At 41.2% G+C, this 14,893-nt stretch overlaps 1 protein-coding gene across 1 annotated transcript; it reads right to left on the bottom strand.

Moving 5' to 3' along the window:
* Positions 1-943: 943 nt before the first annotated feature.
* Positions 944-12,946, bottom strand: POGLUT2 (protein O-glucosyltransferase 2). Its single transcript, XM_082330717.1, has 10 exons — positions 12,561-12,946; positions 10,123-10,328; positions 9,499-9,704; positions 8,672-8,749; positions 4,584-4,756; positions 3,303-3,540; positions 2,504-2,713; positions 2,075-2,164; positions 1,432-1,536; positions 944-1,215 (listed from the first exon to the last, which is right to left on the bottom strand). Exons 1-10 carry the CDS (start codon positions 12,737-12,739, stop codon positions 1,198-1,200), a joined length of 1,503 nt encoding a protein of 500 aa, XP_082186843.1. The 5' UTR covers positions 12,740-12,946; the 3' UTR covers positions 944-1,197.
* Between the last annotated feature and the right edge of the window lie 1,947 nt (positions 12,947-14,893).

Here is a 14,893-nt window from a genome sequence, read left to right on the forward strand (position 1 = left end):
TCACCGCTGGCTGCTGCAGCGCAACCACTTGGGTGTGAACAGGCAGCTTTAGCCTGGAGGTGCTGTATTGTATAAAAGACCTGTTTAAGGCTCTAGGTTAGTATAGTTAAATTATAACATATATTGTTTAGCACATGATCAAACAAACTATCCCTTAGGCTAACTTTTACTGTAGTAAAAATAATAGGCAGGTGAAAGTTAAAAATTGGCTACAATATTCTTCTGTTGTTTCTCACAAGATGCCTCAAGAATGCTGATCTCCCAGCAGTAATGTTGTTCAGTAAGCATAGCACACATCTAAATGTTTGCAAAGAAAATAACCATGTGGTTTTTAAATTGACTGGCTGTGTTACAGAGAAAATAAATCCTCGCTTTGGACTGGAAACATGTGTGGTAACTTTAGAATTTGATGAATTTAGACTTGACTTTAAATCCACCTATGAATCATTTTCAGATGATGCTGATATGCTCACAAAGTAACAGTTGAATTACTTGGTACCAGTGGAAAGCAAGTATTTTAAAAGCAGACTAGACTGTTCAAACAACAATCAGTTTAGTTTCAGTAGTCACTGCTCAATGCTACTTAATTCTTTTCATATTGCCAAAGAGACAGAGTTTCACAGACAAAACATCTGTGAAAAACCATATGGAACTTAAAACTTCTATCTAATATTCCTAAAGCGTCCGATGGTACTGTGTTTTTCTTACAGGTTAAAAAGATATATTATAAACCCCACATCATTGTTTTTGAGAATACTGATTCTCCCAGAAGGAACAGTTATGGTCTGAAAAAGAAGGCTTTGGACAGCTACAAGGGGTGGGGGAGTAGATTTACAATTCTTATCTGCCCTTTTTAGCAGAACATGCTGGTGAATAGACTCAGTATAACAAGCATGAGTAAAAAGTATCTGCGTTTCAAGGTATCTCAGGACAGTAACACATGACTGATACAAACATGGGTTTTATTTAAAAAAAAATTATAAAAATGTTTTTGAACAAGGCTCTGCAACCACTGCACAATAAAAAGGAAACAGGGGGTGCTTGGTTTTCTTCCATATGTAGATCATGATACGGCAAACTTCATAATATCCATTGACATTATCCATTGGCATTTTAATCCAAATTTTTCTTCTTTCCTTAAGAAGGCATTCTGAACGTAGGTAAATATTAAAAAAAAAAATATTTTACTTCTTTCTGTTAGAGTTCATCTTTGGCCTGTAATCAAGAAAGAAGAAACATTTTTCAGTTAATTGGAAACTCAGTTTTTAACTCCCTAGTCCTGCAAATACATTAAGAAATGTTTCCAAGTTCGACAGGCGTTAATGGTCTGGTAACTGATACCAAGGGCTACTGAGCAATGGCTGTTCCAATTTGGTTGAGTATGCACTGAAGACGCCCAGCGCTTTACATCTGACAGTGTATGTACCGTACCTTTTTTCTGTGGCAAGTACACGGAAAAAGGTCATCATCAGGCTGCGGCACTTTCTCCATCCCATCTCTGATTTTTGGCTCACTCACTTGCAAGCTGGCATATTCCTAGTTTTAGAAAAGGAAGGTATCGTTAATTCATAAACTTGCTAGATTGTACATCTGGTTGTAAATACTGCAGCAGCTCAGCCGAGTAATTCTGTAAAAACTCTGGGGCTACGCAATCTGTTACTCCATGGCGTGCCGCAGACAGGGTAAGCGGATACTGAGCTGCAGGCAGGAGCCCCTTCGGCTGCCTCACTGGAGTTTTGGTATCTTGGTGCTAATGCACGGGTATTTTCAGCTGTGGTTCACAGGGTGTGCGTCTGATGTGGAATTCTTTGATCATCGTGGGCAACATATTCTTGCAGATTAGATCAAGATTTATGCGATCCGACTGCTTGTCTCAAATTGCCACCGTAGTCTTAAGGCGTTTCACAGGAAATAATTGCATGCAGTGTTTGTAAACCAACTGAAGTTCTTAATTGCTGCTGCTTGCTTTGTGGCTTCAAGTACTGGACTGGCCAATTTCCAGCAGCTCCGTGGCCCTGAATTCTTTCTGTGGGATTTGTATTTTTGTGGTAGTAGTCGTTAAAAATATACTCACCTGGAAAAGTTTGAAATAGTAACAAAAAATGTGATCTCCCATGAGATTGTTTCTTGCAAATTCTTGTCCAGATTTTGCAATATTTTTTGCCTGTCAAAGAAAATAAAAGTTGGGGTTTTTTAAAAAAAATTCTCAAAAAATAGTAGCTATTTCAGTATTGATTCTGGAATTAAGTATAGTGCTGACAGTTTAGGATAACTTATTTATTTTTATTTAAGCATTCTTAATTTTAAAAGTAAGGCATTCTTATTTAATTTCAAATTAAGGGCAGTATTATGTATTTTTTAAAAAGTTAAACTATTTGTGGAGTTGATGACAATAATTTTTAAGTCCTTCTAAAAGATTTTTTTGTTTTAAAGAAACGCACTTTTTGTTCTCTCTATTTTGTCTGGAAACATCATTGCTAAGTACTTCTAAATGTATATTTACCTCTTCATCATGCTCTTTTGCCCACTGTAGTTTTTCTAGTAGATCACTCAGGTCACTTTTAAATGGAATATAATGTTTCCACGGCTGCAGCTCGTTATAAAAATGCTCATAGTAGATGGAGTCTTGCTTTAGCACCACACTGTTTCCTGCTAGTAGATAAGGCAATCTGTATGCTGCCACTGTGCCATCAATATTGATTTGATATTTATACTGGAAAGAAAATAATGACCGTAAGTTATTAACAAACAGAAGATCCAAGTAGCTTGGTTAGGTTATAGTATTCTGAGGGCACTGGTATTACTGACTTGCCGATATTGAGAAATGTAGGATTGGCTAGGCAAGCATCAATGTTTAAGGAGCTTTTATTATTTAGTTTGGAATTCATCACAGTGCAGGGTACACAGAGATGCCCTCTTCATCAATTAAGTTCTCCGGAAATTCTTAGACGCTCATCCTCGGATGTGAGGGTAGACGTGCCACTTCATCCACTGATTTTCCCACTATGTTAGTTATGTTAGTAGTCCTGATCGCTGAATCAGGAAAAAGAAATAAAAAGGAACTTGGAGTTACATAGATTACACAAGGTTCTACAGAACCTTTAGATGTAAATCAAACATTATTATCCTCAGCGTAAGAGCTACATAGCAGTTAATCCCACTGGAGGGATGCCTATTCATGCTTGTTATTGGTGTTGTGCTGAAAAACTAAACATCACTTTATTATCAATAATATATACAAAGTTATTTGATAATGGGAAACACCGAGAACCTAGTTCTATCAACAGCGGTTAGTGGCTTACCTTAAAAAAATCAAAAAATGAAATGTGCTTAACAATGGGCCCATAGAGGCTTTCATCGTGTTTAAAAAAAAAAAAGTTTGTGAAAGCAGCATCTATGATCTCTGGGTATTTTCTGCTCAGTTTTACAAGTTCAAGCCTCTCTTTGCGGCTGTCACGTCCTCTCCAGAATGCTGTGGTATTCTTGTCTTCCCATGATGGGCCAGTATTTGCTTGAACTGACATCATATCCAGACTGACTCTGGAGCAGAAAGAAGTGATTTAATAGCGAAGCCTACTGGAAATTTTTTTAAGTGCAATTACTTAAAAGAGTTTACAGTACCAATAGGCAAATACCAAGGATGAAGGTAAGTCCTGAGCACACCCATATATGCATTGTATCAGTATTTTTGCAGCGATAAAAATAGATAAGGAATGTAAAGTTCCCAGGCCTGCGGCAAGACAGCATCAGTTCAAGAACAACATGGCGTGTGGAAAGAGTACCTGTCAGCTGTCGTGGAAAAAAGTGGCTAGAGGTGGACACGATTGCCTGACAGATGAAGGTGATACAGGGTAACACAATAGCTCATAATGGTGATGAGGCAGTCACCATGGTCCAAAGCAAGGTTTTTATGTAACTAGCTTAATACAACATTTCACTTCCTTTGCTAAACTAAAACACATAAATTGTGGGGGCAGGAGGGAGCAAATTTAGGAAAAGTCTTGATAATAAAGACAAGGAACCTGAACGGAATGCAGTGAAATGACAAACAGGTTCAAAGTGCATAACAAAGATCTCTTAGAAGCTGGCTTTGTAGTGTTTCAAGACAGCAACAGAGTAGTTACAAAGGCCAGTTATGATCAGTAATCAAAGTGGGAGATGGTAGGTCCTAGGTCGAGAGTTCTGGCTACGTTGGGCTTTAATAGGTACAGAAAAAAGATTCTAGGAACATCAGGAAAAGAGAGCTGGCCAGTTGTCAACGTGTTCATGGATGGGAAACAAAGCAAACAAAATACCTACTCTTGAAACATTCCCTCTAAGTGCTGTTTTCAGTGACTTGACCATGTTTAGATTAATTTTGATTTTTTAAATAAAACAGGGAAGTATTTCAATATCTGTCATGTTATATAATACATAACTTGGTTAATGTTAAGATATGGATTACACAGTTATTGCCTACCTACAGGGTGCCAATGTCTCAATGAATAAATAAAGAGTAAAGCAGTTAATACACTGTTAATACAAATATCTTTTTGGAAGATCATTCACTGTGAATTCTGTGAAAATTTTAAGCAATTTCTTACCGTCCCATAGTCTCCAAAACTGAGTCTGTTAAGTCATATGTTGGCATGACAATGTCTTTTGACTCACTGGACCCACACCAAGAGAAGATGGGGTGCAGATTCTGTGGGGACTTCTTTTTCTCCAGAGGCCAGTCCCCCAAATTAACAAAAAATTCTACATCTGGCATTTTCACCTAAACAGAAGCAAAGCAGGCACAAATGCATTTTATACAAAGCAGTATTCTTCTGCCGTCATCTTGCATTTTGAAAACAACCTCACTAAGAGAAAAAATAGCCAGGTCTCTAATATACTTACTGTACCTGTAACAAATTATTAAAGTTTAGAAACATGTTAGAAATACTGAGATCACAGAGTAAAGCCTGTAAGATGATAATATTTTTTTTAAAGATCTGCACAAAGTCACATAAATGCTCTCTCTTTTTTTAAGGGATAGGAACACCCCAGTTTAGAGGATGTTTTCTTGTTATACTTTACATGATTGGCCACACAATCTTTGTACCAGGCTAGCACTGGGATCTAGTAAGCAATCGTATAGTTCCAAAGTAGGTTGAAGCACCTTGTTGACTGTATGGAAAATTGCTGTTGGGTGGTAAATTAGTTTTCTGTCACATCAGTGAACTGATTTGCCCTGTGACTGCACGATGACTAAATCCAACAGAAGAGAAGGAACAGAAATGAACAGCCATGATGAGAAGACCACATTTAATCAGCGCTGGGGTTACCCATTAAGCATAACATCCTCACTTATTTAAAATAGTTGGTAGTATGGAACCATATCTGAAATCACTGTCGCAGCCAAAAAACAAGCAAAATACTGTTGATGGCCAGGACGTGTTGTAACAACAGGACAGAGGGCATAATTTTGCTGCTGTCTGAAACTTCGATGCACCCTCCCTTGAGGATTGTGTGTGGTTCTGGTATTTGCAAAAGAAGTAAGGGAAGGTACAAAGAAAGGCAGCTACTACGATAAAGATGGACCAGCTGCCTTGGGAGAAGAAACTGAAAATGGTGGGACACTTCAATCTGGAGAGCAGAAGGCTGAAGGCGACATATGGTTGAGTTTTCCAGAACCCTGAAGGCATGTATAATGTCAGTGCAGAACTGATGCCATATCTGTTCTTAGTTCATCCTCTTCATGACATTATATTTTTAAAAAAATAAATCTTTACTACATCCCCGTCAGTTGCCTCTTTCAAAGCAAAACAATCCTACTCAAATTAGCTTGTCTTTGCATGCCCAAACAGCCTTCTTGCTGTGTAGTTCTTTTTCAGAAAGTGAAACGAGAATGGCAACGTTTTCACAAGACAGGTATGTCACAGGTTTTATACTGTGACATAGTCTTTTTTCTTTTGTTTTTGCCTCCCTCCTTAATAAGTATTAATTGGGTATTTGACTATTACGAACATCTGATTATTATACTGGCATTTTTGGAAAACTGTTGTAATAACTCCAAGATCTCTGTCCGGACTACTAACAGATAATTTAAAGATAGTGATTGTATGTGTGTGATTAGGACGTTTTGTTCAAGTGTTATCAACAACTACCTTAACATCTACAGGAGAAAATACCTTCTCTGAGGAAAGAACAATCATGAATGTTAATAATTCTCAAATTAAAATACACATATACATGTAAAAATAGAGTTTAAACATTGCTGACTCCTCATCATATATACACATCAAAGCATTTCTCTTCTCAAACCCCTTTATTCTTCAGATCAGAATGTCTGGTCACAGGCTAACATTTCATGATTCTTCTGTGGCCCAAATAGGTTTCATTAAGTCTCTAACTTAATTTATCTTTACGGACAGAGATAGAAATTAAGAATTTGCGAAATATCAAACACCCTCCTAAATGGTTGAAGATATGCTTCTCTAACTTGACAACATGGTAAAACCTTTGGCAGAGACATCCAGAAATTCTAAAGACAGAGACCCAAAGCAGTACTTTTGGTCTTCAGTATACAGATGGACAGAAAAGGTTTTATTGTGTACCTTCATTTCAAAAGGGGTTTGGCTACACATTCTAATCTTCAGAGCTAAACTTTTATTAGTACAGTGCCATCTAATGGTTATAATGGACATAGAAAAGCTACAAATTATATTTTATCTACATCCTCAATGGCAGAATCATTCAACAGGTTAAATCTTCTTCTCCAACCCCGTAGTGTCTTTCAGTGACACTGTCTTAATAGAAATCCCTGCAATATTTAATGGGGATGAGAAAAAATGTGTTTTCTAGATCTGTAAAGAGTTTCTGTCTTTGGAGTTAGCAAATCTTTTCCAACATTTAGCCTAAATACCTTTGATGCAATTTAATTCCATTATTTCTTGTCCAACACTACAGACACCAAGAACAGCTTATTCCATCTTCCACAGAGCAACCTTTTAGATAATTAAAGGCTACATTCATGTCTTCCCTTAGACAGTGTTAGATGTCCCCACTTAATCCTCACTTAAATGAATCTGCATTTGTATGTCTAGTCATTCTTACCACTTTCCTGTGCAATGTCAGTAATATTGAACAATCTTTCTTGAAGCATGACACCCAAAGGCGGACACAGTAGCATAACTGATCCATTACCAATCCTCAGCATAGTGGAAAGGTTACTTTACATTTCTTTCACGTTTTTGTTTTGTCAGTGTGTGTGCTTAGCTTTTCGCAACAGCATACCACTGTTGACTCATGTTAAATTTGTGATGCTGTAACCTTCACGCTTTTCTGCAGAAAATAACAACTCACTCCCTGTTTTAAATAGGTGTCATAACTATATGACTTATCCAGCCTTTGTGTAGTATCCTGCCCTTGTCACTTTATTTTATCCATTTTTCCATACAATTTCTCTTACTTGTTAAGAAAATTTTTAATTATGATGCTGTACTGTGAGGTGCTTGCAGGTTCTTTCATTTTTGTTATCTGAAAATTCAATAAACGTATTCTCTAGTCCATCATTCAGTGAAAATATAGCTAAGTTATTAAATGGGGACTGCACCTAGGACAAATCACTGAAGAATATATTTGTGACATCTTTCGCCTCTCTGGAAACATTGGCAACTATTATTTAAGAAAGGCTTTCCAAGCAGGTTACAGTAGCTTCTTCTAGGCAAAGTTTTCCTATCTTGTTTATGAGAAACTTGTGAGACTTACCCTCAAAAGCCTAACTAAAATTAAGATACTTGACATCCACACAGGAAGCCTATTATCTTATTATAGAAATAAATTATATAGTTATGACTTATTTTTTATGATAGATGCATGTTGTTTCATACCAATCACCTTATCTTTCAGCTGCTTATAAATAATGTGTTTATTTTTTATTAGATTTTTACAGAATTTCTTTTAGGCGAACAACTCCATACTTCAGTAGCTCCTCTCTCTTCTTTCTCTCCTTTTTAAAAGACAAAGTGCTTTGTCTTTTTACAGTAAAAAAATAGATATTAACTCGGATATCTTTGTATTTCTCTTACTGCTCTCTTTACGTAATAATCACATATTTGTGTGTGCTGAAACTTCAGCCCTGCTATATTCTGTCACTATGTACGTAACGTCAGTTTTTTTCCAAAGTTTCCCTAGGAAAGAGTCTGTGTGTACATGCTTTTTGCTTGTACATCAAGGGAGTTTCCCCACATACCACCTGTTGGGGTTTTGGTGCTCTTTCTCAACCCTTTCAGTCTTGTTTTCAGCATATGGAATTTAATGGAGAATGATGTACATTCCCTATTTTTTTCAGTCATCCTGTAAAATGTACTAGCAGAGACAGCATTTTCTATTAGATGCTACAGGATGATTTATTTAGTCTATAGAAAAAAAAACCAAACAACAACACACTGTGTCCAAATCTATCAAACTCTCCTATAAAAGCCTGCTATTCAATTAACTTTTGTGATACTCCATACACTGATCAGATAGCATTCTAGAACATGCCAACTTCAAACAAGGAAAATCCATCTGACCTTTCCATTATTAATCAAAGAACGAGAAGGGCTTTTTAACAGAAATAGCAACAAATATGCTGAAGTATATTTGTTAAGCCCAGGCTTCTATAAATTAGGACATATAAAATAAATGACTGTACAGATGTACTCACTTTTCTTGTCAAAGAAAGCAGTATGGCATCCATGAAAATTCTGAAGCCAACATGTTCCCCATACGTCTTTATATACACCTGAAAATAAACAAAGGTTTTACTGGTCTGGTGTTTTCATTTCAGAGAACGGCTGGTGCAATTTAGAGCTCTTTTAATCACTTAGTAAGTAACTACTCAGACAGATTGTATGGCTGTATAGATTTATAAATCAGCTGGGAAGCTTTAGAAATCTCATCTCTCTAACCCCTCACAGAAAAATGAACAAAAAAACAAGGACAAGCTTTGCTTGCTTTCACAGACGTTTTAGGTCTGTCTCATGGAAACAGAAACTGGTCGCCTGTTTCTGTTTTGTTCCATTGTTCTCATTTCCATATGAAACTCCACAGAAGTCAGTACAGTTTTGTTGAAAGAATTGTCGCTCTGATCCTCAGTGGAGCTAAAAGTGGTATTTCTTTACCTCAGAATTATGCACAACGTAATTTATTGATGCATGTCAAATTAGATGATTGTGGCACTCCACAGCAATATTACTCAGAGAACAGGAAACTGAATTAGCATTTAGGAGACTTGGGTCTGTGCCCAGTACTCATATTGATTGCTTGGAAAGTAATCTGCCTTCACTGTGCTTCAGTTGCAACATGGACAAAAAGCACTTTACAAAGTAGGGCAGATATTGTTGAGCTCATATACAAACTGCAAAGTATGCAAGGACAGAGAAGCAAGCAAGAGAAGTTTCCTGAAGAACAGACTACAAGAAGCCTCGCAACTGGGAACAGCCAAACAGCCACCAAACCCCCATATGGACTTCAGATCAACCCACTCCATACCTCGTTATCTTTGATGGTGTAATGACACAAACTCTGTCTTTGTCCAAACCTCTGTGGAATTTCTTTTGCAATCTTATCGGGATCAACAACGGGAAAATTTGCTAGGTCTCTTTGAATCTGTGGAATGCTTTGAGGGCAGTTCATCTCTTCCAGCCATGCACTGCTCTCCTCCTGAGGACAGTCACAGTTTTCATGGTAAACAGGTCCTATCAGGAACACAATTATTATTTTATTTTTAATAAGTCACACTATTGAGCTGTTGAGATCACAAAAGAGGGTCAGGCACTGAGCATTCATTCCTTAGGGCCAAACCTTCAACAACTCTAAATGGAAATGTTTAAACTTTTTTTGACTCCAATGGAGTCATGCCAAGATGTATCAGCTTGTGTGCAAGCCCTCTACATGTATTTGCTAGGCAACGGCTTCACAGCATTTGTTTCTTTTTATTATTTTTAATAGTACGCACAGGACACGTATAACAAATCCATAATCCCAATGGGATTTGATAGTCCGGAGAAGTACCGAGGTCCTGCAGAATCCTATCCTAATCCTAGAAGACATTCTGGGACACAGTTTATGAGAAAAAGCCATGATAAGAAATCTGTGTGTAGTGCTGCTTCTTACCTTTTAAAATATATGGAGACTTTGCAACATGTTTATCTCCAGTTTTGACTTCTATCTTCAGGTTTTTGTAGCTTGCATACATCCTGTATCTTACAAGGAAGGAACCATCCTTCCTGTCTAATACTTGCACACCAACCCGAGTGAACTGTTCATCAGGAGCAGTGATCTTCACCTGGAATGTATTTTCACCCGGTGATGAAGTGAACCTACCGAGAGAGTAAGTGGGAGCTTAATAAAAAAGGAAACACACAACAGCTTTCTTAGTCTGATCCATTCCTTTTCAAGGTGATAGATTTCCAGTGGCTTTACTGAGCCAAGCTAGGTCTTTATGAGCACATCCTAATGTTCGCAAGCAAGGCATGATTTTTCCAAAGAGAATTTTGTTAGGCTACTTAAAACGTCTCATGCTGTTAGAAGCATTAGGTATCAAGAAGGTTCCACTCAGACACTCATGAACACACCTCCAAAACCACCTGGTGCCCTGCATGTTGAACAGTGTTGGAAATATGGTTTTTGATTATATGGGAGCAGAGCACCTTTAAAAATCCAGCACAGCTCTTGACTAGTAGTAGCTCAAGTGTAAAATGATGGGAAGGTAGAGAGCATGCAGGTAAATGGATCTTGGTAGATGTATCTTGGTGTCCTGACCTGTAGGACAGGACAAGGGACAACAGTTTTAAACTGAAAGAAGGTAGATTTACATTGGATATAAGGAAGAAATTCTTTGCAACGAGGGTGGTGAGACACTGCAACAAGTTGCCCAGAGAAGCTGTAGATGCCCCATCCCTGGAAGTGTTCAAGGTCAGGCTGGATGGGGCTTTGAGCAACCTCACCCAGTGAAAGATGTCCCTGCCCATAGCAGGGGGGTGGACTAGACGATCTTTAAAAGTCTCTTCCAACCCAAACCATTCTATGATTCTATCAAAAAAAAAAAAAAAATGCTAGAACAAGCTTCACTTTAGCAGCTTACTAAGTCTGTTATTTTACATACAGAAGCAAAGTGTTTCCAGATTACTTTATTTTGCAGGTATTACTTAAGGAAGTAAAGAATGAAGTTAAACTCCTTAATCATTACGATATCTCATACGGGGGGGGGGGGGGGGGGGGAAGGATATTACAAATGCCAGTGTCTTGGTAGGGAAAAAACATTATAGTGGGATTATGTAATTCAATGTGTACTTATGACATTTTGGTAAAATTCAGCATACATCAATCATAGAAAAATCTCCATAAAAGCAAATAAAATAATTTGAAAAATCATGAAGTTATCACTTATCATTGAGGTATTAACAAAGTCAGCACAGTCAAAATGCTGCATTTGCCAACTTTCTTCTACCTCTTTAAACACACTCCCAAATGCATAAGGAGAGTTTGGGATAGAGAGAGAGGTGGTGGGAGTGGCTGGACTAACGGATTACAGCCCAGCAGCCCGGTCACCTTTCCTGAAACTTGTCCAGACATAGTAGAGAGCTGCCGGTTCAACTAAATGCAGGATATATTTACTCTCCAAGATAAACTGAACTGGCAGCTTCCAGACTTGCACGTGCCACAGTGCGTCTAATCTGGACAACCTGGGTGGAGCACTCTGAGCGCCTGTCTAGCTTGTACAGTCAGGGTTTCTTTCCTGTAGAAATGGAAAGCCATGACTGTCCTCTGAAAACTAAGTTTACCCATTTCATTCCTATGCAGTTTACCTAACGGCCTATAGAGTAATTCCTAAATTACTTTACTGATCTTGTGCCTATGCGTTTATGAGAAATACTGATGTTCCTAACAGTGGAAACAAGCAGGACACCTGAGCAGGTATAACATAAATTAAATATATTAGTTACTGTTAAGGTTTTGACAAAGCAGAATAAATCATTAATTGTTAGTTGGACTAATATGTGTGTTTTGCTGTTGAACATTTTCATCCTCTTATCTCATCCCCTTGTGCAGTTATTTGATACTCCTAAAAAGATTAATTAGCTTTTTCTAAGTGATAGACAGAAAAAGTCGCGTAGGGAGCCTTCAGCCTTCCCCTTCCACGAGAAAACCCCCGGTAGATTTCTGCCTAAAAGGTGAGAGTGTTCAGCTGGGACTCGGGCAGGCAAGGTCAGCCTCGCCGAGGACGGGGCGCTGCCGCCCTGCACGGCGGAGCGGGGGCGCGGAGCGGGACCCTTCGCTCCCTCACAGGAAATCCAGCAGTTACGATTTGGAGCCAGGGCCCCCAAGTATTTGAGCGGCCGCCCGAGGCGGGCAAAGCCGCACACCCGCGCACCGCGGGGGCTGCCGCCGCCCGGGGCAGGGCGCGCAGCGAGCTCTGCCGCTCCCCGCCCGCCTCCTTTCGCCCCCCTGGCCGGGAGGGGGGCGGCGGGCAGGGAACGTGACTTTTTAACCGATCTCTCGGGTTTTTTCTGCCCGCAGCCTCCGTGAAAAGCAGCAGCCGCCGCGCTTACCTCTGCCCTTCGGCGTCCACGGCCTGCACGTAAAAATAGCGGGCGGGGAGGGCGGCCTCCGCCCGCAGCCCGGGCCCCCATACCGCGCTGCGCTCGGGGCTCAGCCGCCCGCCCCCGCCCGCCGCGGCGCCCGCCGCAACGGCTCCCAGGGCCACGCAGAGCGGCCACAGGCCACGCATTTACAGCGCTTCCCCGGACGGAGAAACACCGCCGAGGCGCGGGAGGGGGCGCAGCCGGGACCTTCCTCCTTCCCTCACCGCGGCACCGGGCAGTCCCGCCTTCGGCGCGGCTGCATGGAGCGGGGCGGGGGGGGGGGCGGCGGGAATCGCGGGGCCGCTGCCGCCCTGTCCTGCGCCCGGCTGCCGGCTCGGCCCCTCAGGGCACCATCCCCGCCGCGCCTGAGGGGAGCGGGGCGGGGCGATGGCCGCCTCACCCACCGGCTTCCGCGGGGGCGGGCCGGGCCGGGCCGCACTTCCCGCGCGGAGCGGCGCTGCTGGGAGACGTAGTCCGGGGCGGCCGTTGAGAGGCGGTTGGCGGCGGGAAATCGGGGTGAAAAATGGAGAGTTTACAACGGGGAAAATGAGTTTTCAAAATCCTCCCCCGTGCAGCTGAAGCAGGCGCGTGAGGCCCGGCGGCGCAGGTGACGGCCCCGCAGGGCCCGGAGCGGCGGTGAAGGGGCAGCTCCCCAGCCCGCCGCCACGGCACCCGGCCCCCGCCTGGGGGGATCCAGCCGCCCTCGGGCCGGCAAATGACCCAACCGCCGGTTACGGACAGCTCGTGTGAAACACCGGTGCTGTTCTTAACTACATATAGCATCGTAGAATCGTTTAGGTTGGAAAAGACCTTTAAGATCATCAAGTCCAACCGTTAACCTATCACTGCCAAGTCCATCACTAAACCATGTCCCTAAGCACCACGTCTACCCGTCTTTTAAATACCTCCAGGGATGGGGACTCAACCGCTTCCCTGGGCAGCCTGGTCCAGTGCCTGACTGCCCTTTCAGTGAAGAAATTTTTCCTTATATCCAACCTAAACCTGCCCTGGCACAGCTTGAAGCCGTTTCCATTGCTTGTTACGTGGGAGAAGAGACCGACCCCCACCTCACCATCAACCTCCTTTCACGTGGGCTGTACACACGCATACCCAAATGCTTTTCTTTGTCATTTAGCTACAGAAACCTCACCAAAATTAAGGCTTCTTCGTGGGACAACTTCAATCCTAAAAGATACTTGCAATTTTGCTCTTTATTGCTTTTCTCTTATTAAGGCAAACAATACAGGAAATTGAACATCATTGAGGAGTCATGAATTTCAAGAAGATTTTGTATTTTGCACTTTGAAATACTGCAAATATGTTTATAGAAAAGCACACAAAAAATCACTTGCTTTGAGAAAATTGCAAGATGAGAAAGGATCGCTTGGGTCAATGAACGTAGTCTTTTCCAACCAGCAACATCATTACAAAATGCCTTAAAAAACTATCAGGCTCCAACTTTTAAAGGCAAAGTTTTTGTCTCCTGCTGTTCCCATTGACATGACTTTTCAGGACATCCAGCAGTCAGAAGAATTGCAATTTCCAGCCTGAAAATTCATGCAGGCCCTGTTTCATATCCACAACCCTTTAGCTCTTCTCCCTTCCCCATCTTCACTCTCTCGATGTATTTTACAGGCTGAAATCACGCTCCTTCTCAGCTTATGTTTTGCTTTATGACACAAGCCAGTCTCCTTCAGTGAAAGAGAACTTTAAGGATGGTTTTATTCAAAATGAAATTTCATAGCTATAGAACTCACAGAACATCCATCCTCTTCCTAGTGGGGTGGCATCGGCACATTAAAAACAAGCACAGCTGCAATGAAGTAAAGGTGACACACTTCTACCCTCCTGCTTTCGTCTCCTCCAGCTTTTCTCCCCCACATAAGCGCAGCTTGGGGAATGCGTGTAGAGATCTGGCGCTATTTGTCAGCAGGCAAACAAGTTGTAAAATAAATCATGCAACCTACTTTTAGTCCTGGCTGGCAAAGCCAACGTTGCTGCTATCCTAATGCCTATAATTTGGCTCAGAGAAAAATGCTTTGGAGGCAGAATTATTTACTTACTTCAAAGGTTGTTGGCTGACGAAGGCCCAACAGGCTTCCAGCTGGCAAAGACATATGAGACGCTCTCCATTATAAGCAGGTTGCCTTGGGATGAAGACACATCCAATTCTGAACCCGATCTAGGAGGTCTTGTCCTACTCATGTCCAGGGGACGGCAAACTTGGCTGTGCCAACAAGCGTTAATGGGCTTCTGTGCTGTTGCTCTGCCTCACCAATGAAAACTACCGAACGACAACA

Source organism: Platalea leucorodia, assembly GCF_965183815.1.
Source record: "Platalea leucorodia genome assembly, chromosome: 2".
NCBI lineage: Eukaryota > Metazoa > Chordata > Aves > Pelecaniformes > Threskiornithidae > Platalea > Platalea leucorodia.